The following is a 25,410-nucleotide window of genomic DNA, read 5'->3' on the forward strand; positions in this document are numbered from 1 at the left end:
ATTGTCGCCGAAAAGTTGAGTTTGATTCCAGCGCTGACGCAAGTCCATTGGTTCCGTTGTCTGAGAAGATTTCAACGGAGTTCCACGGCTTGCCATGAAATTGTGAAGGCACATAATGCATGAACTGGTGTCCTATTTGTATGCGATCTCAAAGTGCATAGCTCGGAGTCTCTTTTTCTTATGCCTGCCGACTTTTACTAGAATTGGCCCGAAGTAGTCTACGATGGTATAAGTGAATGGTTTCTCAGAGCCAATCTTGCTGGTGGAACTGGTGCCATTTGTGGCGGCTTTGGGACTGCTGCGTCGTTTTTGCATTTTTAGTATGCACTGCGTACAGTTTTGTATAAGACGCGAATTTTCGGAATTTAGTATGATGATTTTACGCTGTTGCTGATCGTCTCATGAGCCTTATAATGATGCTCCTCTTGGTAGTTCCTTATGATTAGAAATGAAATATAGCTTCGTCTTGGTAGTATGATGGCGTCATCTGCAGTTCATTTCGATGGACCTACATTGCGGCCGCAAGATTCATTTATGGTCGATGTACGGGTTCAGTCCTCTTAGAACACTTTGCTTGATAAGCGGCAGTACTGTTGATAACGTGCTGACGTCATTGGAATACTCGCCTGCTTAAAGAGTAGATTCTCTGCTTGAGTGATTAAATCTGGATTGATCTTGTTTGGTGCGATCTGGCTTTGCCTTAGAGCCTTTAAATTGTCAATGTACAGAAGAAATGTCGCCAAAGGTCTGTACACAAGGTAGCCATTGAGAAAAGTACTCGACGTTTATAAGTTCTATGGACTTCCCTTTCGTGACAAATACGTGCTTCTTTATTTCCGTTGTATCGATATCCTTGACGTTAAAACTATATTCTGGCCACTGATTACACTAGTCAAGACTAGAATTAGGCTGTGGCCCAAAATAACTTTTTCTTATAAATTTTGGGGTTTACAATTTTTTAACGAATTATGGTTTTTATACCCGTACTCAAAAAAGAGTTAAGGGGTATATTAGATTTGTAGTAAAAGTGGATGTGTGTAACGCAGAGAAGGAAACGTTTCCGACCCCATAAAGTATATATATTCTTCAGCATCAATAGCCGAGTCGATATAGCCTTGTCTGTCTGTCCGTCTGTCTGTCTGTCCGTCTGTCTGTCTGTCCGTCTTGATGAGCGCCTAGATCTCAGAGACTATAAGAGCTAGGGCAACCAAATTTGGTTTCCAGACTCATGTGATATCACACTGCTACAAGTGTATTTCAAAATTTCGCCCCGCCCCCTTCCGCCCACACAAAAGACGAAAATCTGTGGCAGGCACATTTTTAAAGATACGATAAAACTAAAAACGCAGTATCGTAGAGAATGACCATATCTACCAGACTGTCGAATCTGAATCAGATCGGATCATAATTATAGCCAGAATTAAGAAATTAATTTTAAGTTGTTTCCCCCCGCCACCACCGGCAATCGACAACGCAACTCATTTTCCTTCTCGCTCGCACACTCTGCCGCGTTCAGTGCGCGAGCAACCCCTAGCGGAGGAGATGTAGAATATGAATGGAACATGTACAATCTACATGTTAGATGTAGAATAGACATAGAATAGACAGATGTAGCAAAAAAAATGTAAAATGTAAAATTTTTTTTTTTTAATTTCTAAAAAATCATAAGCTCAAAAATGTATATACTGACAGAGTACGGGTATAAGTAGAGTCGTGTCTCCAGAAACGACTCACACGTTCCTTCTCGTTTTTTTATGGTGTAGTTTTTTTTAAGAATTTTTTAAAATCTGGTATTTTTTTAATATTTTTTTCAGATGTACTGCTTCTATTTTTCACATAACTTAAGTATCTTATATCTGGTTGCATAGAACTTTCAGTTCTGAAAAGCTGACAAACGCAGCTATAAATCCGACCCAGACTTTTTGTATTTTCAGCTTAACGCCTGAAAGATATTAAGCTTTCAAATTCAATTTTCATCATTTTTTTGCGGTATTTTTTCCCGAAATTTTGACTTTAAAAACTCGGGAAAGTCGAAAAAAATTATTCTTGGCCAACATTTTAATAGCTTGTGATTCAATTTACACAATTTGCATATACAGCTTGGAGCCCAGTCTTCGCCAAAACTTTTTGGACTGATTTTAAAGTTTTCTTTATTCTGTTCTTGAAACTATTCGGTAAAAACTAATTTTTCTTCTTTGCTGGTTATGACTTTCCGCATATGTAGTAAAATGAGTCTGCTTTGTAAATACATGAAAGTGAACGGTTTGATATATCCATTTCAATGGTTTTCAATTAGAAACAAGAAGTATTTTTTGAACACACACGATCGTATTCTGATGGAAGTCAGAACTGCACTGAAGCAGGGATACTAAAGGTACAGAGTTATATATCCTTTTCTATGAATAGTTAGAAGGGAATAGGTATAGTTTGTGCGCGACCAGCACCTGTGAAGGAAAAAGGTCAACATTTGACCATAACAGGTACTTATGTATATCTATCCACACCAAGGTATAAGGAGTAAAAGTAACTGTCAACAACATTTAATGCCAAAGGAACACGTTCAAGTAGCAAAAATTGAACCCTTTTTCGTTTTCTTTGTTCCCAATTGGCAGTTAGACCAGCAACGTACCGGAGGGTATTTTTCAGGTGAAATTAGTTTGGAGTCGTTTTGGTCAAACGTCTGCAAGTTGACCGTTTATCCATATATTTTAATGAGAAATACCTTAAACGAAGCCTAATGAATGCGTCTATATAGAACCAAAAATGTTGACCAAGAATATTTTTTTTTCGACTTTTCCCGAGTTTTTAAAGCCAAAATTTAGGGAAAAATACCACAAAACATTTTGAAATTTGAATTTGAAAGCTTTATATCTTCCAGGCGTTAAGCTGCAGTTACAAAGGTACGATTTATAGTTGCATTTGTCTGCTTTCAGAACTGCAAAGTTCTATGCAACCAGATATAAGATTCTTAAGTTATGTGAAAAATAGAAGCACTACCTCTGAAAAAAACCATACCATATTTTAAAAATTCTTTAAAAAAAATTACACTATAAAAAAAATAATAAAGTACTACAAAAAGATTTAAAATCCCGAAATCGATCAGAAAAAGTCATTTTGGTTTACAGCGTAAATAAAACGTTCAATTTTGTCGAGTAGTGTTTGTTTGGTTACGCAGCCAAATAGTGGCCAAATGCATAGATTATATCCAGTGGTGCAGCAGTAGAGTAAATCCTTATTATTGTTCGTTGTTTGCACTGCCCACTGTACTAAATTGTCATTTACCTACAAACTCATGCACGCATTCATGCTCCCTCACGGCAGCAGCCTATGCAGCCGTTCTCTTTCGCCTCTTCACCCCACACCTTTCTTTCTATCGCCTTTCGCTATCACTCTCTCGATCTGTCGCTCTCTCGCTCGCATTAGGGCACAGGCAATTCGGCCCGCCTGCCCATTGAATTAGTCTTGATCTTGCAATCACTGCGCATCGTCTTGGAATCGAGCTATTCAATCCGACACCGTCTTGAACCGACCCCCGCGTCTTCAATCTGACCCCGTTTTGAATCCAGCTAACTATCCTTTCGACTCTGTATCGCTTATTTACTTCACCACAATAAACTGTGAATATATATATTGAACAATCATCGCCTTTTTAATAATATCGCAATACAACGCTACTGAAGAAGCTCAGTAGCTCAACATTTGGTGACCCCGACGTGATATAAACATTAACTCGTTAAATTTTATCACAAAAAACAATAACATTTGTCGTTCTTTTAATTCGCATTGAACCACGGTTTTTTCGGTATTCGGCTGTGCACAAGCAACAAAAACGGTGCTCGCTTGCGGTCTGCTCGGTGCTCGGTCTGCTTTGCGATCTGCTTGAGGTTCTTGCTGCATTTACTGCAAGCGTTCGTTCTTCTTTGCGGTCATCTTCCCGCTAGGAACGTTTTCTAGCGCCTGCGCCGAAATGGGTGCGAGGAACGACGGTGCAGTGACCGCTGCTGGAAACAGTCTGGCTTTCCTAAAGCGGAAAGCACCAGCGTTATTTGAACGGATGAAGCAGCTAAAAGTTGTCTTGGAGAACGCTTCCCTATTCGACCACTTCATGCTCGTTGGCAGGCTGAAGCAAATCGAGGAGCTGCACGGCACTTTTAAAACCGTGCACAGTGAACTCGAGAAGCTAGACTTCGACGAGATTGGGAGTGAACTCGCCGATGACTTTGAGGAGCTGTTTGTGACGCTCAATGGGATCATTCTCGGAGAGATCACTAAGCGGTCCACTTCCGTAACTCCGCATCCTGCGTATGGTCACGGAATCACACCGGCCCCATTTCAAGTGGATTCGTGCGCGATTTTGGAGCCAATTGGACTGACCGACAGAAACCAATACCAATCGAAGCATCCGTTTCTTGTGCCGGCTCTTCATGGTGGAGCAGGAGACGAGGAATCCTATTCAAAGTTAGAAGGCGGCCTCGATTGCATCAACACAGGTGGACTTGCGTCGGATGTGGTTCCTGCTCAGCCTACGACCTCGTTTACGGACCTTCAGGCCTTGTGGGTTCTCTGCAAACGCTTCGTTCCGGCCGATGTTCATCCGAACGAACCCACGCTCTCTGCTGGCGGACGTAATTCTGGGCATCGCGCTGGACCTCAAGCTGTGCTGGGCCAAAGACCATCCCGACATTGGCCTATTGGGGGGAGGGCAGAAATTGCTAATCCCTCAGTCATTTCAGGAAATCATGCTGATCTGGACACATCACTTCCAGTGCTTGGTTTGAATGCGCTATTCTTTTTCGCCTCTTCTTATTCTGTCGCTGAGCATCACATGACATGGCTCAACTTCAACCGATTAGATGTCGGACAACGCGTTGCTTTCTTGCAGCGAATCTACAGGTATCGACGGAAGGAAGAACGGCCCCATCAACAACAAGCTTTGTCTGCTGAACCCTGTATGCTGTTGAAGGAAGTTTGTTAAAGACCCGTGATCTTCAACGGGGGGAGTATGTTTGGTTACGCAGCCAAATAGTGGCCAAATGCATAGATTATAGCCAGTGGTGCAGCAGTAGAGTAAATCCTTATTATTGTTCGTTGTTTGCACTGCCCACTGTACTAAATTGTCATTTACCTACAAACTCATGCACGCATTCATGCTCCCTCACGGCAGCAGCCTATGCAGCCGTTCTCTTTCGCCTCTTCATCCCACACCTTTCTTTCTATCGCCTTTCGCTATCACTCTCTCGATCTGTCGCTCTCTCGCTCGCATTAGGGCACAGGCAATTCGGCCCGCCTGCCCATTGAATTAGTCTTGATCTTGCAATCACTGCGCATCGTCTTGGAATCGAGCTATTCAATCCGACACCGTCTTGAACCGACCCCCGCGTCTTCAATCTGACCCCGTCTTGAATCCAGCTAACTATCCTTTCGACTCTGTATCGCTTATTTACTTCACCACAATAAACTGTGAATATATATATTGAACAATCATCGCCTTTTTAATAATATCGCAATACAACGCTACTGAAGAAGCTCAGTAGCTCAACAGTGTTATCTGTGGATGTGAAAAAATCAGGTCCTTGCAGCCACTGCTGAATTTCCATTGAGCTATTTACTTTGGTAGCCTTGTCCGCAACGTTTAATTAGGTCGGAATCCAGCGCCATTGCTTGATATCAAAATTTTCTAGTATTTCCCCAACGCGATGCAAACTGCTGAACATTTCGAGGATCCATCTTCAACCATTGAATCTTTGAATCCGACCAGTAGGTGATGCTGTCAATTTTCAGGCCACGTGCTTTGCTGATATTTTGCGCCGTCCGTATTCCAATTAATGCAGCCTGCAGCTTTATTCGTGGATTTTTCGCTATTTGCTATTTCCTGAGCCTCTTGTTCGTTTTCCATAGTGTCGATATAGTCATCAACATAATGTGCCTTGTGGGTACTTCTGGCGATATGGTTCAACGCTCTTGTTCGGCACACAGTGTGTGATGCATGGTGCAGCTAATACCGAAAGTCATTGCTTTCATAACATATGTGATGGTTTCTCCACTATCTCTATTTTACCACAAAAATCGCTGTGCCTGTATATCCTCTGCCCGAATGTTGATTTGATGAAACATCTCAGCGATGTCGCCGCAAACCTTGGCCCACTCTAAATGCCCGAAGGACTTCCAAAAGTTGTGTCAGTATTTCTGGACCTGTGAGAATGAAGTCATTTAGCGCTGCTCCATGAGCTTTGGCGGCTGTCCCCCAGACGAGCCTGATTTTGTTAGGTTTGTTCGGATTGAGTGTTTGAGTGTTTGTTCGATGAATATTGGCAAATATCAGACACCGAATGTATTAAATAAATGGAGGCACTTATGTTTTTTTTGTTGTATTAATTTATTTAAACTTTAACGTAGCTTACACCTAGTAACAAATACTAAGAACAACAAGGAACTACGAGAAGGGACGTGTGACTCGCTTCTGGGGACGCGACTCTACTTACACCCGTACTCAGTCTGTATATACATTTTTGAGCTTATGATTTTTTCGAATTTAAAAAATTTTAAAAAAAAATGTTACATTTTACTTTTTTTTGCTACATCTGTTATCTACATCTACAATGTATATTCTACATCTAAAATGTAGATTTTACATGTACCATTTAGATTCTACATCTTCTCCGCTAGAGGGCGCTCGCACACTGAACGCGGCAGAGTGTGCGAGCGAGAAAGAGCATGAGTAGCGGGTCTCTTGCTGTAGAAGGAGGGGGAAGCAACTAAAAATGAATTTCTTCATTCTGGCTATAATTATGATCCGATCTGATTCAGATTCGGCAATCTGGTAGATATGGGCATTCTCTACGATACTGCGTTTGTGCATGCCACAGATTTTCGTTCTTTGTGCCGGCAGAAGGGGGCGGGGTACTTGTAGCAGTGTGATATCACATGAGTCTGGAAACCAAATTTGGTTGCTCTAGCTTTTATAGTCTCTGAGATCCAGGCGACAAACAAGACGGACAGACGGATAGACAGAAATGGCTCTATCGACTCGGCTATTGATGCTGATCAAGAATATATATCCTTTATGGGGTCGGAAACGTTTCCTTTTCTGCGTTGCATACATCCACTTTTGCCACAAATACAATATACCCCTTAACTCTTTTTGAGTACGGATATAATAAGGGTTATGGACAGGGGGCTGCTGGGGGTAAGGATCGGGCGTCGAGCGGTACTGTCGCAAGGCATTTCTTCGCCGCCGCGAGGACACCTACAGCCTTCTCTCCAGGGACCTAAGCGTTGTCATAACGCTACAGGCGAAAACCGCAGCCGCTTTCCATACTCTCGGCTCAGCCAGCATCAGCGGCACCAAAATTTCCGCGCTTATCCTTGCAACAGCTTCCAACTCTTGCAGCTCGTAGCCGAACATATGGCACTCGAAAAGGAGCGTCTTCCACTATGCAAGTGCCACACTCTGGGCACCAATTCTCCGTCTCTAATACGTCATAGCAAGTCGCCTAATGCTTCTCCGTTGGTCCTAGTGAAAAAAAGTCAGGAAAACTTCGAATGTGTGTTGATTACCGTGCCCTGAATAAGCGAATTGTTAAAGATAATTTCCCGCTGCCCCTTATTGAGGACTATTTGGAGTTTTTAGAAAGCAATCGCCGTTTTTCCATTATAGATTTTAAAAGTGGGTATCATCAAACAGGCGTAAAAGAAAAATCAGTTCCGTACACATCGTTTGTGACACCGCAAGGACAGTATGAGTATTTGAGAATGCCCTTCGGGCTAAAAAATGAATCCGCTATTTTTCAGAGATTTATGTCAGAGTAGCTTAGAGACTTAATTAGAAATAAAAAGATTATATTTACATGGATGATATATTGGTAGCGACTAAAACCGTTGAGGAACACATGGATATATTAAAAAGATTGTGCATTCGGTTTAGCGAGCAAAATGTAGAGATAAATCTGAAGAAGTTCAAGGTGGAATAGTTCCTAGTGATTCTCATGCAAAAGATTTGAATAAGTATCCACTTTCTCAAAATGTAAAACCACTGCACTCATGCCTTGGATTCTTTTCGTATTTTCGACGTTTCATGTTGTCATTCGCAACGACAGCTAAGCCGTTGGTGCAGTTGCTAAAAAAAGGTGGGCCGTTTTCCATGAGTAGAGAACAGTTAAAAACATTTGAAACTCTTAAGAATGCGTTAGCAAATCCCCCGGTATTAGCCATTTTTAGTCCAAATAGACAAACTACATACAGACGCAAGCTCACACGGCTATAGTGCAATATTGATGCAAAGACAGGATGATGGAAAGATGCACCCTGTGTCCTATTATTCCGGCAAAACAACAGAAACAGAATCTCGGTATCATAGTTTTTAACTAGAGACATTGGCAATAATTTATGCATTGAGACGGCTTAGAGCATATCTGGAGCATAAGTCTTTTAAAATAATCACAGATTGCAAAATATTAGTACAGACGTTAACTATAAAGTCTATTAATCCTAAAATAGCACGGTGGTCCCTAGAGTTAGAAAACTATGATTATTCCATTATGCATAGACCTGGGGCAGAGTAGAGTACACTCGTAGTGGAAATCCCGATAAGGGGAACAAATGTGTTGAGGATACAGCTGAGAGGGAGAAGTTAGAGTTTCAGGAGGAAGGCTTATTGAAATCATTGATAGTTGGGGTAGTAGGTGTAACGCCAGAAGATGTTGATTTAATATTACAAACTGAGCAAATGGAGGATAAGGAGGTAGCTAGGATTCGGAAAATGCTAGAGGATGGACGTAGACTTTAAAATGGTAGATGGGATTGTATACAAGAGAAATAATTAGGAAACTTTGATTTTATGCACCAATGTGTATGGAAGAGCAGTTGATAAGACATGCAAAACTTGGACATCTATCAGTAGACAAATGTGTGAATGACTTGTTGTGGACCTACTGGCTTCCATCCATGAGAAGTAAAGTGACAAGGATCATTAGAAATTGTTTACCGTGTATAATAGGATAATAGGACGTTCCATAGTAGTCCAAAGTCATGTGTACCCTTTTATACTCTACATATTGATCATTTGGGTCCCTTGCCAAGTGTTAGATCTAAGCGAAAGTACCTTCTTGTTGTAATAGATGCATTCACTAAGTTTTTTAAATTGTTCCCGATTAATAGCACCAGCACTCGAGAAGCAAAGGATGCCTTAAGAAAATATTTCGATTTTTATAGTAGACCTACTAGGGTAATATCAGACCGTGGGACCTGTTTCACTTCGTTAGAGTTCTCTAATTTTCTGCAGGAAAGAGTGATAGAGCCAATTAAGGTAGCCACAGCGGCACCGCAAGCGAATGGTCATGTCGAGCGGGTGAATCGTGTTCTTACTCCTATGTTAGGGAAATTGTCTGAGCCATTGGAGCAAGGCGATTGGTATAGGTTGATGAACAAGGTAGAGCACGCTAATAATGTTAACAGTAGTACGAAAGAGACACCTAGCATATTATTATTTGGAATACCTCAGAAAGGACCTGTTGTAGATGAATTGTCTGAATACCTAGAGGAGAAGTTAGCTTCACATCATAGAGAGTAGGAAACTTTACGAGAAACAGCATGTAAGAACATACGGGATTCGCAGATTAAACGAGAAGGAACGTGTGAGTCGCTTCTTGAGATGGGACTCTACTTATACCCGTACTCAGTCAGTATATACATATTTGAGCTATTAATTTTTAAGATTTTTGAATTATTGAAAACAAATTACATTTTACATTTTTTTGCTACATCTGTTATCTACATCTACAATGTATATTCTACATCTAACATGTAGTTTGTACATGTACCACTTATATTCTACATTTCCTCCGCTTTAGGTTTCTCGCGCACTGAACGCCGCAAAGTCTTTTAAGTCTCGCCGAGCGAGAAAGAGAATGAGTAACGTGTCTCTGGCTGGGGAGGCGGGGGAAGCAACTGAAAATTAAATTTCTTCATTCTGGCTATAATTATGATCCGATCTGGTTCGGCAATCTGGTAGATATGGTCATTCTCTACGATACTGCGTTTTTAGTTGTATCGTATCTTTAAAATTGTGCCTGCCACAGATTTTCATCCTTTGTGGGGGCGGGGCGGAGTCTGGTAACCAAATTTGATTGCCCTAGCTCTTATAGTCTCTGAGATCTAGGCGCTCAACAAGACGGACAGACAGATATGGCTATATCGACTCGGTTTTTGATGCTGATCAAGAATATATATACTTTATGGGGTCGGAAACGTTTCCTTCTCTGCGTTACACACATCCACTTTTGCCACTAATCTAATATATGGACCCCTTAACTCTTTTTTGAGTACGGGTATAAAAATGAGAAAATGTATGCTAATAAACATAGAGCTCTATCAAGATATGAACTTGGTGATTATGTAGCTGTCCGGCTTGTAGACACAACACCTGGGGTCAATAAGAAGTTCACGCCTAAGTATCGAGGAGCGTACAGGATTAACAGAGTATTTGTAACACTCCAAAATATATATAACACTAGTCAACACGACAATTTTTCTTATAGATTTACATTTTTTAACGAATTATGGTTTTTAATGGTTTAGTTTTTTTTTTTAAGAATTTTTTAAAATCTGGTATTTTTTTATTTTTTCTTTCAGAGGTAGTGCTTTTATTTTTCACATAACTTAAGTATCTTATATCTGGTTGCATAGAACTTTCAGTTCTGAAAAGCTGACAAACGCAGCTATAAGTCCGACCCAGACTTTTTGTATTTTCAATTTTTGTATTTTGTATTTATTTTTGTCGGAATCCAGCGCCATTGCTTGATATCAAAATTTTCTAGTATTTCCCCAACGCGATGCAAACTGCTGAACATTTCGAGGATCCATCTTCAACCATTGAATCTTTGAATCCGACCAGTAGGTGATGCTGTCAATTTTCAGGCCACGTGCTTTGCTGATATTTTGCGCCGTCCGTATTCCAATTAATGCAGCCTGCAGCTTTATTCGTGGATTTTTCGCTATTTGCTATTTCCTGAGCCTCTTGTTCGTTTTCCATAGTGTCGATATAGTCATCAACATAATGTGCCTTGTGGGTACTTCTGGCGATATGGTTCAACGCTCTTGTTCGGCACACAGTGTGTGATGCATGGTGCAGCTAATACCGAAAGTCATTGCTTTCATAACATATGTGATGGTTTCTCCACTATCTCTATTTTACCACAAAAATCGCTGTGCCTGTATATCCTCTGCCCGAATGTTGATTTGATGAAACATCTCAGCGATGTCGCCGCAAACCTTGGCCCACTCTAAATGCCCGAAGGACTTCCAAAAGTTGTGTCAGTATTTCTGGACCTGTGAGAATGAAGTCATTTAGCGCTGCTCCATGAGCTTTGGCGGCTGTCCCCCAGACGAGCCTGATTTTGTTAGGTTTGTTCGGATTGAGTGTTTGAGTGTTTGTTCGATGAATATTGGCAAATATCAGACACCGAATGTATTAAATAAATGGAGGCACTTATGTTTTTTTTGTTGTATTAATTTATTTAAACTTTAACGTAGCTTACACCTAGTAACAAATACTAAGAACAACAAGGAACTACGAGAAGGGACGTGTGACTCGCTTCTGGGGACGCGACTCTACTTACACCCGTACTCAGTCAGTATATACATTTTTGAGCTTATGATTTTTTCGAATTTAAAAAATTTAAAAAAAAATGTTACATTTTACTTTTTTTTGCTACATCTGTTATCTACATCTACAATGTATATTCTACATCTAAAATGTAGATTTTACATGTACCATTTAGATTCTACATCTTCTCCGCTAGAGGGCGCTCGCACACTGAACGCGGCAGAGTGTGCGAGCGAGAAAGAGCATGAGTAGCGGGTCTCTTGCTGTAGAAGGAGGGGGAAGCAACTAAAAATGAATTTCTTCATTCTGGCTATAATTATGATCCGATCTGATTCAGATTCGGCAATCTGGTAGATATGGGCATTCTCTACGATACTGCGTTTGTGCATGCCACAGATTTTCGTTCTTTGTGCCGGCAGAAGGGGGCGGGGCACTTGTAGCAGTGTGATATCACATGAGTCTGGAAACCAAATTTGGTTGCTCTAGCTTTTATAGTCTCTGAGATCCAGGCGACAAACAAGACGGACAGACGGATAGACAGAAATGGCTCTATCGACTCGGCTATTGATGCTGATCAAGAATATATATCCTTTATGGGGTCGGAAACGTTTCCTTTTCTGCGTTGCATACATCCACTTTTGCCACAAATACAATATACCCCTTAACTCTTTTTGAGTACGGATATAATAAGGGTTATGGACAGGGGGCTGCTGGGGGTAAGGATCGGGCGTCGAGCGGTACTGTCGCAAGGCATTTCTTCGCCGCCGCGAGGACACCTACAGCCTTCTCTCCAGGGACCTAAGCGTTGTCATAACGCTACAGGCGAAAACCGCAGCCGCTTTCCATACTCTCGGCTCAGCCAGCATCAGCGGCACCAAAATTTCCGCGCTTATCCTTGCAACAGCTTCCAACTCTTGCAGCTCGTAGCCGAACATATGGCACTCGAGAAGGAGCGTCTTCCACTATGCAAGTGCCACACTCTGGGCACCAATTCTCCGTCTCTAATACGTCATAGCAAGTCGCCTAATGCTTCTCCGTTGGTCCTAGTGAAAAAAAGTCAGGAAAACTTCGAATGTGTGTTGATTACCGTGCCCTGAATAAGCGAATTGTTAAAGATAATTTCCCGCTGCCCCTTATTGAGGACTATTTGGAGTTTTTAGAAAGCAATCGCCGTTTTTCCATTATAGATTTTAAAAGTGGGTATCATCAAACAGGCGTAAAAGAAAAATCAGTTCCGTACACATCGTTTGTGACACCGCAAGGACAGTATGAGTATTTGAGAATGCCCTTCGGCCTAAAAAATGAATCCGCTATTTTTCAGAGATTTATGTCAGAGTAGCTTAGAGACTTTATTAGAAATAAAAAGATTATATTTACATGGATGATATATTGGTAGCGACTAAAACCGTTGAGGAACACATGGATATATTAAAAAGATTGTGCATTCGGTTTAGCGAGCAAAATGTAGAGATAAATCTGAAGAAGTTCAAGGTGGAATAGTTCCTAGTGATTCTCATGCAAAAGATTTGAATAAGTATCCACTTTCTCAAAATGTAAAACCACTGCACTCATGCCTTGGATTCTTTTCGTATTTTCGACGTTTCATGTTGTCATTCGCAACGACAGCTAAGCCGTTGGTGCAGTTGCTAAAAAAAGGTGGGCCGTTTTCCATGAGTAGAGAACAGTTAAAAACATTTGAAACTCTTAAGAATGCGTTAGCAAATCCCCCGGTATTAGCCATTTTTAGTCCAAATAGACAAACTACATACAGACGCAAGCTCACACGGCTATAGTGCAATATTGATGCAAAGACAGGATGATGGAAAGATGCACCCTGTGTCCTATTATTCCGGCAAAACAACAGAAACAGAATCTCGGTATCATAGTTTTTAACTAGAGACATTGGCAATAATTTATGCATTGAGACGGCTTAGAGCATATCTGGAGCATAAGTCTTTTAAAATAATCACAGATTGCAAAATATTAGTACAGACGTTAACTATAAAGTCTATTAATCCTAAAATAGCACGGTGGTCCCTAGAGTTAGAAAACTATGATTATTCCATTATGCATAGACCTGGGGCAGAGTAGAGTACACTCGTAGTGGAAATCCCGATAAGGGGAACAAATGTGTTGAGGATACAGCTGAGAGGGAGAAGTTAGAGTTTCAGGAGGAAGGCTTATTGAAATCATTGATAGTTGGGGTAGTAGGTGTAACGCCAGAAGATGTTGATTTAATATTACAAACTGAGCAAATGGAGGATAAGGAGGTAGCTAGGATTCGGAAAATGCTAGAGGATGGACGTAGACTTTAAAATGGTAGATGGGATTGTATACAAGAGAAATAATTAGGAAACTTTGATTTTATGCACCAATGTGTATGGAAGAGCAGTTGATAAGACATGCAAAACTTGGACATCTATCAGTAGACAAATGTGTGAATGACTTGTTGTGGACCTACTGGCTTCCATCCATGAGAAGTAAAGTGACAAGGATCATTAGAAATTTTTTACCGTGTATAATAGGATAATAGGACGTTCCATAGTAGTCCAAAGTCATGTGTACCCTTTTATACTCTACATATTGATCATTTGGGTCCCTTGCCAAGTGTTAGATCTAAGCGAAAGTACCTTCTTGTTGTAATAGATGCATTCACTAAGTTTTTTAAATTGTTCCCGATTAATAGCACCAGCACTCGAGAAGCAAAGGATGCCTTAAGAAAATATTTCGATTTTTATAGTAGACCTACTAGGGTAATATCAGACCGTGGGACCTGTTTCACTTCGTTAGAGTTCTCTAATTTTCTGCAGGAAAGAGGGATAGAGCCAATTAAGGTAGCCACAGCGGCACCGCAAGCGAATGGTCATGTCGAGCGGGTGAATCGTGTTCTTACTCCTATGTTAGGGAAATTGTCTGAGCCATTGGAGCAAGGCGATTGGTATAGGTTGATGAACAAGGTAGAGCACGCTAATAATGTTAACAGTAGTACGAAAGAGACACCTAGCATATTATTATTTGGAATACCTCAGAAAGGACCTGTTGTAGATGAATTATCTGAATACCTAGAGGAGAAGTTAGCTTCACATCATAGAGAGTTGGAAACTTTACGAGAAACAGCATGTAAGAACATACGGGATTCGCAGATTAAACGAGAAGGAACGTGTGAGTCGCTTCTTGAGATGGGACTCTACTTATACCCGTACTCAGTCAGTATATACATATTTGAGCTATTAATTTTTAAGATTTTTGAATTATTGAAAACAAATTACATTTTACATTTTTTTGCTACATCTGTTATCTACATCTACAATGTATATTCTACATCTAACATGTAGTTTGTACATGTACCACTTATATTCTACATTTCCTCCGCTTTAGGTTTCTCGCGCACTGAACGCCGCAAAGTCTTTTAAGTCTCGCCGAGCGAGAAAGAGAATGAGTAACGTGTCTCTGGCTGGGGAGGCGGGGGAAGCAACTGAAAATTAAATTTCTTCATTCTGGCTATAATTATGATCCGATCTGGTTCGGCAATCTGGTAGATATGGTCATTCTCTACGATACTGCGTTTTTAGTTGTATCGTATCTTTAAAATTGTGCCTGCCACAGATTTTCATCCTTTGTGGGGGCGGGGCGGAGTCTGGTAACCAAATTTGATTGCCCTAGCTCTTATAGTCTCTGAGATCTAGGCGCTCAACAAGACGGACAGACAGATATGGCTATATCGACTCGGTTTTTGATGCTGATCAAGAATATATATACTTTATGGGGTCGGAAACGTTTCCTTCTCTGCGTTACACACATCCACTTTTGCCACTAATCTAATATATGGACCCCTTAACTCTTTTTTGAGTACGGGTATAAAAATGAGAAAATGTATGCTAATAAACATAGAGCTCTATCAAGATATGAACTTGGTGATTATGTAGCTGTCCGGCTTGTAGACACAACACCTGGGGTCAATAAGAAGTTCACGCCTAAGTATCGAGGAGCGTACAGGATTAACAGAGTATTTGTAACACTCCAAAATATATATAACACTAGTCAACACGACAATTTTTCTTATAGATTTACATTTTTTAACGAATTATGGTTTTTAATGGTTTAGTTTTTTTTTTTAAGAATTTTTTAAAATCTGGTATTTTTTTATTTTTTCTTTCAGAGGTAGTGCTTTTATTTTTCACATAACTTAAGTATCTTATATCTGGTTGCATAGAACTTTCAGTTCTGAAAAGCTGACAAACGCAGCTATAAGTCCGACCCAGACTTTTTGTATTTTCAGCTTAACGCCTGAAAGATATTAAGCTTTCAAATTCAATTTTCATCATTTTTTTGCGGTATTTTTTCCCGAAATTTTGACTTTAAAAACTCGGGAAAGTCGAAAAAAATTATTCTTGGCCATTTTAATAGCTTGTGATTCAATTTACACAATTTGCATATACAGCTTGGAGCCCAGTCTTCGCCAAAAATTTTTGGACTGATTTTAAAGTTTTCTTTATTCTGTTCTTGAAACTATTCGGTAAAAACTAATTTTTCTTCTTTGCTGGTTATGACTTTCCGCATATGTAGTAAAATGAGTCTGCTTTGTAAATACATGAAAGTGAACGGTTTGATATATCCATTTCAATGGCTTTCAATTAGAAACAAGAAGTATTTTTTGAACACACACGATCGTATTCTGATGGAAGTCAGAACTGCACTGAAGCAGGGATACTAAAGGTACAGAGTTATATATCCTTTTCTATGAATAGTTAGAAGGGAATAGGTATAGTGCGCGACCAGCACCTGTGAAGGAAAAAGGTCAACATTTGGCCATAACAGGTACTTATGTATATCTATCCACACCAAGGTATAAGGAGTAAAAGTAACTGTCAACAACATTTAATGCCAAAGGAACACGTTCAAGTAGCAAAAATTGAACCCTTTTTCGTTTTCTTCGTTCCCAATTGGCAGTTGGACCAGCAACGTACCGGACGGTATTTTTCAGGTAAAGTTAGTTTTGAGTCGTTTTGGTCAAACGGCTGCAAGTTGACCATAGATTTTAATGAGAAATACCGTAAACGACGCCTAATTAATGCGTCTATCTAAAACCAAAAATGTTGGCCAAGAATAATTTTTTTCGACTTTTCCCATGAAACCATGAAAAAAATACTAGATTTTAAAAATTCTTTAAAAAACGTGACACAAAAAAAAAATAATAAAGTACTAAAAAAAATGTTAAATCCCGAAATCTATCAGAAAAAGTCGTTTTGGTTCACAGCCTAAATAAAAAGTTGAATTTTGTCGAGTAGTGTTATTGCCTGACAGATTTTCAGAATCGACCACGAGAACGAGAATCTGTGGTAGCCACAATTTTGAAGATAAGAGAAAACGAAAAACGCAGTATCGTAGAGAACGACCAGAATGACTGGTTTTGATCGGACTAATATTATAGACAGCATGAAGAACTTAATTTTCAGTTTCTTACCCTGCACCTCTCAGAGCTGCAGACGCTACTTATTATCTTTCTCGCTCGCACACACTCTGCCCTGGGCAGTGCGTGACCTTTCGCGGAGAAGATGTAGAATCTACATTTAAGATCTAGAATATGGGCATTTCCGCCGAATGTTTAAAAATGTGTTAATAATCATCGTTTTTTTTGTATATACTTATTGTTTACTAGCTGTAGAATTCAGATTAAAAAAAGTCGAGCGGATTCGATATAGTTTATGTGTGTACAGTTTATATGTTATAAGTAGGCGAAATATGGGTGTGTGTAGGTGTAACGAAAGAAAAAGCGAGAAATGAAGACGCAGGATCTGTTTAATATGCGAGAGAAGTGGGTGATAGATCAAGACGTAGGAAACGTGAATGCGATAATGATGGCGATCAATTAAAGACTATAAGAGAGCAGGCGGACCGAATTACCCGTGCCGTAATGCAAGCGAGAGAGAGAACGAAAGAAGCGATAGAAGCTCGGGCTGCTGCTGAGCCGAGTACGAGCGATGGATAGGGAGAGACAATGCGAGAGAACAGGCTGAACCTGCAGTAGCAAAATGAAGAAAGAGATATAAAGAGGCGAAAGAACGGCCGCTTCCGTGAGTAATTACACTAGTCAACACTAGAATTAGGTTTTGGCCCAAAATTTAGATTCTTATAGATTTCGGGGTTAAAAAAAACGCAAATGTTTGCACACTTTCTACCAAATCTCTTCATTGTAATCTATTAAGAAGAGAAAAATACAAAGAGACCGAAACAAAGTTCAATTAACGATTAAATTTTATTTTGCATCTTATCTATGTTCTAATCGTACGTTCGCGACCGAAAAAATTATTTTATTGTAATTGCTCCGCATTAAATGTAATGTAAACTACATGTTTTAAACAAGTTTGGTGTAACTTATTTAAATATAAAACTAATATAAAATATTCTAAAGACGCAACTCTACTTATACCCGTACTCAGTCAGTATTTACATTTTTGAGCACATGATTTTTTAGAATTTTAGAATTAAATTAAATTTTTTTGCTACATCTGTTATCTACATCTACATATATTATGTTTCTTCTACATCTAACATGTAGATTATACATGTATGTACCATTTAGATTCTACATCTCCTACCCTAGGGGTTGCTCGCGCACTGAATTTCTTCATTCTGGCTATAATTATGATCCGATCTGATTCAGATTTAGCAATCTGGTAGATATGGTCATTCTCTACGATACTGAGTTTTTATACCCGTACTCAAAAAAGAGTTAAGTTATTAGATTTGTGGTAAATATGGATGTGTGCAACGCAGAGAAGGAAACGTTTCCGACCCCATAAAGTATATATATTCTTGATCAGCATCAAAAACCGAGTCGATATAGCTATATCTGTCTGTCCGTCTGTCTGTCTGTCCGTCTGTCCGTCTCGTTGAGCGCCTAGATCTCAGAGACTATAAGAGCAAGAGAAACCAAATTTGGTTTCCAGACTTATGTGATATCCCACTGCTACAAGTGTATTTCAAAATTTCGACCCGCCCCCTTCCGCCCAGGCACATTTTTAAAGATACGATGAAACTAAAAACGCATTATCGTACAGAATGCCCATATCTACCAGACTGCGGAATCTGAATCAGATCAGATCATAATTATAGCCAGAATGAAGAAATTAATTTTCAGTTGCTTCCCCTGCCCCTTCCTGACCACGACAACGAAACTCATTTTCCTTCTCGCTCGCACACTCTGCCGCGTTCAGTGCAGAGCAACCCCTAGCTGAGGAGATGTAGAATCTAAATGGAACATGTACAATCTACATGTTAGATGTAGAATATACATTGTAGATGTAGATAGCAGATGTAGCAAAAAAATTTAAAATGTAAAACTTTTTTTTTTAATTCTAAAATTCTAAAAAATCTTATGCTCAATAATGTATATACTGACTGAGTACGGGTATAAGTAGAGTCGCGTCCCCAGAAGCGACTCACACGTTCCTTCTCGTTAGCTGTATCGTATCTTTAAAAATGTGCCTGCAACGATTTTCGTCCTTTGTGTGGGCGGAAGGGGGCGGGGCGAAATTTTGAAATACACTTGTAGCAGTGGGATATCACATGAGTCTGGAAACCAAATTTGGTTGCCCTAGCTCTTATAGTCTCTGAGATCTAGGCGCTCATCGAGACAGACAGACAGACAGACGGACAGGCAGACATAGCTATATCGACTCGGCTATTGATGCTGATCAAGAATATATATACTTTATGGGGTCGGAAACGTTTCCTTCTCTGCGTTACACACATCCACTTTTACCACAAATCTAATATACCCCTTAACTCTTTTTTGAGTACGGGTATAAAAAATTTGGGGTTACTATTAGCCAAACTTTTTATTTTGATTTATAAGTGTATAAGTAGTGTAAGTGTATAAGCGTAGAGTCGCGGCCACATCAGCGACTCACAACGTTCCTTCCTCGTAAATCTTAATATATTTATTAAATTTATTTCTAATCACACCTAAAATTGTACACACAAGTAACCAAAAAAATTGCGAATTCCTGTTGACCTCTGTTCTCTGTTCCTTAATTCTCGAATTTTTTGTTTTGTTTTGATATCATATTATGCGATGGCCAAAACGATGGCATATTTAACTAAAATATTTCAATTTTTATTACAAGATAAATATTGCAAAGCAATTTGGGAATGAAACACTATCGATTTCAAAAAGTTACGAAAACCGGAGAACACATTTAAATATTGTAAGGTCCAATCTCAGGCTGAGGTATGCTTCAGTCTGTCCAGGGTCCTGAATTACAAGTTATTTATAATTCGCAGGACTTTATTTGGAAAACCAGGAACTCGGCCAGCAACTGAAATAGAATTGGTTATTTGGAATCAAAACACGATTGGTTTATGTTGAAGTTTTAATTTGTATCTTTATTTAATGTGTTTGAAGCGTGTTAATTCAAGTGAACTGCTAGCTAACTTCCGAACGAACTGACTCGAACTGCCAACCGAACTGAACTCCGAACTGAACTCTCTTAGTACCGGGAGAACTCCGATATATATAGTGTTTTTTCCTATTCTTAATAGTAGGGCCAGTGCTGCTAGGTATGATTCGATGGCACGTGTGCTGAGTCTTCAGGTTTCCTGTCTGCTGCGTGTGCTGAGTCTTCACTTCGTTGGGTGTTGCCCTCGTTATTTGAGAGTTTTGGTTACTTGGTTTTGCTGTTGGTTATATGGGGGGTTGGTTATATAATTTTTGCCAGCGCCTTTCCGTCGATTGGCCGCGCGTGTGCTGAGATTCTCGTCTTTCTTCTGTCTGCGTCTTTTGACCTGCGCTGCGGATTTGTTGGTGGTGATATATTCTTCTTGATGTATCGTTGGTGGCTCCGACTGCTTGTGACGAACCATGGGATCCATGGTTCGTTACAATATACCAAAATTCGGAGCATGTCTAATAATAATACGAGTATGTACAATAGGCTGCTCCAAAATTTGACCCAAAAAATTTGTTTTTGTTTTTTCAAGGGGACACCCCTTTGTTCAGAAGTTCAGCTGAGGTTGATATATTTAGTTAACTAGTTCGCAAAAACTTGTGCGGGATTTTTACTACCAATAGCTGATTAATGACGATATGAATGGTATCAATAAATATGCAATAGATTTCACCAATTATCCAACTCATTCAGCAAAAAAATGTTTAAACAAAAATAGGAGGTGTCCCGTTTGAATTTCGAAAAAAATGTTTGGCCCAGCCTAATATGCACTTAAATAAAATGAGCGAGATATTTATAGCAGCCAATGGCAGTTCATTGATGTAAAGTAATGGAGAGATAGAGAGATATTCACCGGACGGTTTTGTTACAGATTACACTACTCGACACGAGTTTTCCTCAAGGAACAAAATCAACTTTTTCTTAAAGACTTAGGGCTTAAAAATGGTTTGATAAAAAACGAAATTTTGACTTAAAAAACTCGGGAAAAGTAAAAATAAAATTATATCCTGTGACCTTTATTTTTTGTGAATTTTTTTCATTTTTTAGGTTTGGTTAAGGAATTTTATCTCCAAAGTTTCTCCATAGATTTTAATGAACAATACCTTAAACGCCTAATTAATGCACCTATACACAAAAAAATATAGGTCACAGGATATAATTTTTTTTCGACTTTTCCCGAGTTTTTTAAGTCAAAATTTCGTTAAAAATACCGCAGACGGTAAGCTGAAATCACCAAGTGTTTGGGCTTAACTTCTATCTTTACAACCAGACGTAGGATACTAGAGTTATGGGGAAAAAAGCGCTACCTCTGAAAAAAGCTATACAAAAAATACAAGAATTCAAAAATTCTTCAAAAAAAAGTTCTGCAATAGTAAAAAACCATAATTCTTTATACAATTTTAAAGTCCCATATCTATCAGAAAAGGTTGGTTTGGATTCTTTAGGAAAAAAAAGTTGGATTTTGTCGAGTAGTGTTATTGGTCATTAGATGGAATACATAATGCATATATAATTCATAATACATACTAACATATGTATATGTATGTATACTGACAGAGAACCAGGTATGTGCATTGCAAAAGGCCGCGACTCATAGCGTACTTACTGGTTTACCTTTCACCATACTTTATCAAAAATGTCCACTTTACAAATTACACATTTAAAGTTTTTTTCAAAGTAATTTGTACATTTACATAAAATTATTATTTTCCTTCTTGTAAAACTAGGATACCCACTTCATTGGCAAAAAATCGCCAGACGCTCCCTCTTTTGTATCATGGAACTGGCCGCTAATTCGGAAATGTACTTTTTTTATTTTTGTCTCTACTATTTTAGCTATGTGCTCTATAGTTGTTGCAAAAATATCTAATATGCCCAAATCTTGTAATCCAAAGTAAGATGTTATATAATTAAACATGTACGTATTACTTATGATTCTGTTTTGTATTACAGAACAACATGGTACCGTGGAGGTGTATTTTACGAAATGAGATTTCAGGATTCGGAGTATGCAGGAATTAATGATATAAATGAAATTATCAACCACCTTGATTACCTCTCCTCATTAGATATAGCAGCAGTCAGGCTTAATTCTATTTTTCTACCAGGAAATATAGATAATGTCACATCGACACTTCACATAGATCCTGCAATTGGGACTGCATTCCAGCTAAAGGTTTTAATCGATGCCTTAAAATCCCGAAATATAGCTCTGCTCTTAGATATACCATTACATACAATATTTGTTGAAATCCACAGCAACCAAGAAATAGTCTATAATCAAATTACTAGAACAATAACTTCGTGGGTTGACAATGGAATAAGCGGATTTTATTTAAAAGGACTTGATTTGTTTTTAAATGATTTGGCGCTTCTTAAATGTTTAGAAATATGGAAACGTATAGTTGGCAAAAATAGAATTCTGATAATTAACGAGAATGTTTTAAAAGGAAAACCAACTTCATTATTAACAGAAATTCAGCAACATATTGATCTTGTGGACGTTTGCCTAGACCTGGAAGGTGGCACAAAAAAAATTACAAAGCGCATAGAAAATATTTTAGAAAACATGCCGCCAGCCGAATATTCAGCTTGGATACACTGGTCGATTATTGATTCCAAATTTAAATATCAGCACGATCGAGATTCATCCAATTCGAATTTAATAATAGCTGGCACAATAATGCAGCTTATGCTGCCAGGTACACCAAATATAATGTATGAGGATGAAATGAATGGAGGAATATATAACAATATAAAAATTCATAAGCCAACTGATAGACTTAAAATTGTAAGAAATATGATATCTTTGCGAAAGCGTTCCCCCGCTATATATAAAAGTATAATTTGTAAGTCAAATAGTAATATTCAGAATACCTTAATTCGACATACCAATGACGACACACTTATTATCGTACGCAACTACCCACGAAGAAACTCTTTTGCATCTGTTACAAACTTAGGCCAGAATAAAATTACATTAGACTTGACATCGACATTTTATAGTGGCACTCGAATGCTCACTAATGAAACCAATAAAATATTTTTTAAAAATTTTGAAATAGATCCGTTTGATACCATTGTTGTTAAATTAGATAAGTAGAATGCATCTTTTTTATTATATATTAATTTTATGTTTCAGCTAAAATTTAATAAATAAACCATACCTAAACCAAAAACTAGAAATAAATAATAGTGGTTGTGGAAGTCAATCTTCAAACAAATGTGAAGACTGCTTTAAGGCACGACAGAAGAATCATAAAATCATAACACTTAATATCTACCATCATTTGGACTTTTCTGTATTTTTCCTTAGTTCTCTTATTATCCTAGTCCATAACAATAATCGACACGATTTTTCCCCAAGGAACCAAACCAAATTTCTGAAAGATTTGGGTCTTAGAAATTGCTGTTTCAGATGTTTTTTTTAAGAATTTCTAAAAACTGGTTTTTTATGCTTTTTTCAGAGCTTTGTTTTTTCACATATCTTACGTATATTACATCTGGTTGTAAAGAGCTTTGCCTTTCTGAAAAGCTAGTTGATGCAGCTAGAAATTACATTATATATCACAAAGCAATACTTGTAAGCTTGGTATTTAAATCCAATTTTGCTATATATTAAATTAAAAAATGTCAAAACAAGCATTGCTTGATCCATATTAAACAATACCTTAAACGACGCCGAATTAATGCACCTATACAAAAAAATCATCGTTTTTATACCCGTACTCAAAAAAGAGTTAAGTTATTAGATTTGTGGTAAATATGGATGTGTGCAACGCAGAGAAGGAAACGTTTCCGACCCCATAAAGTATATATATTCTTGATCAGCATCAATAGCCGAGTCGATATAGCTATGTCCGTCTCGATGAGCGCCTGGATCTCTGAGACTATAAGAGCTAGAGAAACCAAATTTGGTTTCCAGACTTATGTGATATCACACTGCTACAAGTGTATTTCAAAATTTCGCCCCGCCCCTGTGGGAGGCACATTTTTTAAAATACGATAAAACTAAAAACGCAGTATCGTAAAGAATGATCATATCTACCAGATTGCCGAATATGAATCAGATCGGATCATAATTATAGCTATAATGAAGAAATTAATTTGTAAGGTCCTATTTAAGGCTGAGGTATGCATCAGCCTGTCCAGGGTCCTGAATTACAAGATATTTCTAATTCACGAGGACTTTATCGGGAAAACCAGGAACTTTGCCAGAAACTGAAATAGAAATCACAACACTTTTTGGTTCTTTTAATTTTAATGGTTTTCTTTATTCTTCCGTATTCTTCCGTATGATTATTCTACCCGGTTATGTTATGTTTTAATTGTGCTACGACGCGTATGGTAGTTTGATTCGACTGCCGCCCCCGATGGTTGGTGGACTGCCTTTTTGTAGATCGGCCGGCCTTCCATGAATGTCTTATAGATATCTTATTTCTACTCCAGACCGTGGGAAGGGTTCTTACATAAATATCTATGGTCGAGGTATAGTCTGATCGGTAACAGAAGGTTACCTAATCATTTGCCCTGCAGTCAATGTCCAATATTCCCGGTAAGGAAAGTCGGAGACTGCTGACTGGCTTGCGCATGTGGGGGGTTTTGCTCGGTAATCGAGAGTTACCTAAGCAATCGCCTCCCAATAGGTGTCCAATGTCCCCGGTGAGGTGATCGATATGCACCGGTACCGTGGGAAAGGAATGTAACTTTAGGGAAATTTGAGGTTAGCGTTTATTTATGCGGTTATACATGTAGAGATATTTAAAGACAGGTGTTCCTGTATTGTGACGAACCATGGGGAACCAAGTTTTCATTTCTTTGGGTGTTGAACTCGTCATTTGAGAGCGTTCGTGACTTCCGTTGTAGTGGGGGTTGGTTACATATTCTGGGTCCGCGGGTTTTTGGTTCTTGGCTGCGCGTGTGCTGCGTACTCGTCTTTAGGTTCGTTGGCTTTGGCTGGTCAGCTGCCAATATATGGAAACCAAAGTCGGGGCTAGGGGGATTGCGGGGGGCTAGTGGTAGTATTTGCCTCGTCGGTGGCATCCCTGTCCTCGTGGAATTCCTTCAGGTCGTTGATGTTAGCAACCTTCGCTTTTCGGCTGCCCGGATGCTGTAGTTTTACAATGTTCGGTGATGCAAAACCTTTGACTCGGTAGGGTCCATCGTATTTCGGTGCCAGTTTAGCGGCGAATCCGTCGGCCGCGTTGGAGAGGTGGTGTTGTCGTAGAAGTACTAGGGATCCAATAGTGGGGCGGAGGTTGTAATGCCTTCCTTGTTCTTGGCTTGCCCTCTGGATGTTATTTCTGACACTGGTGAATACTTCGCTGAGTTTGGTTGCCTTGCCAAGAGCGGTCTCTG

The 25,410-nt window shown here is 39.1% G+C and overlaps 1 protein-coding gene across 3 annotated transcripts in view; it reads left to right on the top strand.

Moving 5' to 3' along the window:
• Positions 1-23,237, top strand: part of LOC111081676 (4F2 cell-surface antigen heavy chain-like) — a 58,732-nt gene extending 35,495 nt beyond the window's left edge. For 2 of the 3 annotated variants that reach the window (XM_041594655.1, XM_041594654.1), the window contains 2 exons: positions 21,780-21,946; positions 22,006-23,237. In XM_041594655.1, coding sequence (XP_041450589.1) covers positions 21,891-21,946; positions 22,006-23,155 — 1,206 coding nt within the window. In that variant the 5' untranslated portion in view covers positions 21,780-21,890 and the 3' untranslated portion in view covers positions 23,156-23,237. The remainder of the gene's footprint in view (positions 1-21,779; positions 21,947-22,005) is intronic. The other variant, XM_041594656.1, reaches the window with a different exon arrangement.
• Positions 23,238-25,410: the final 2,173 nt, after the last annotated feature.

Source organism: Drosophila obscura, unplaced genomic scaffold (genome assembly GCF_018151105.1).
Source record: "Drosophila obscura isolate BZ-5 IFL unplaced genomic scaffold, ASM1815110v1 contig_31, whole genome shotgun sequence".
In the NCBI taxonomy this organism is placed as follows: domain Eukaryota; kingdom Metazoa; phylum Arthropoda; class Insecta; order Diptera; family Drosophilidae; genus Drosophila; species Drosophila obscura.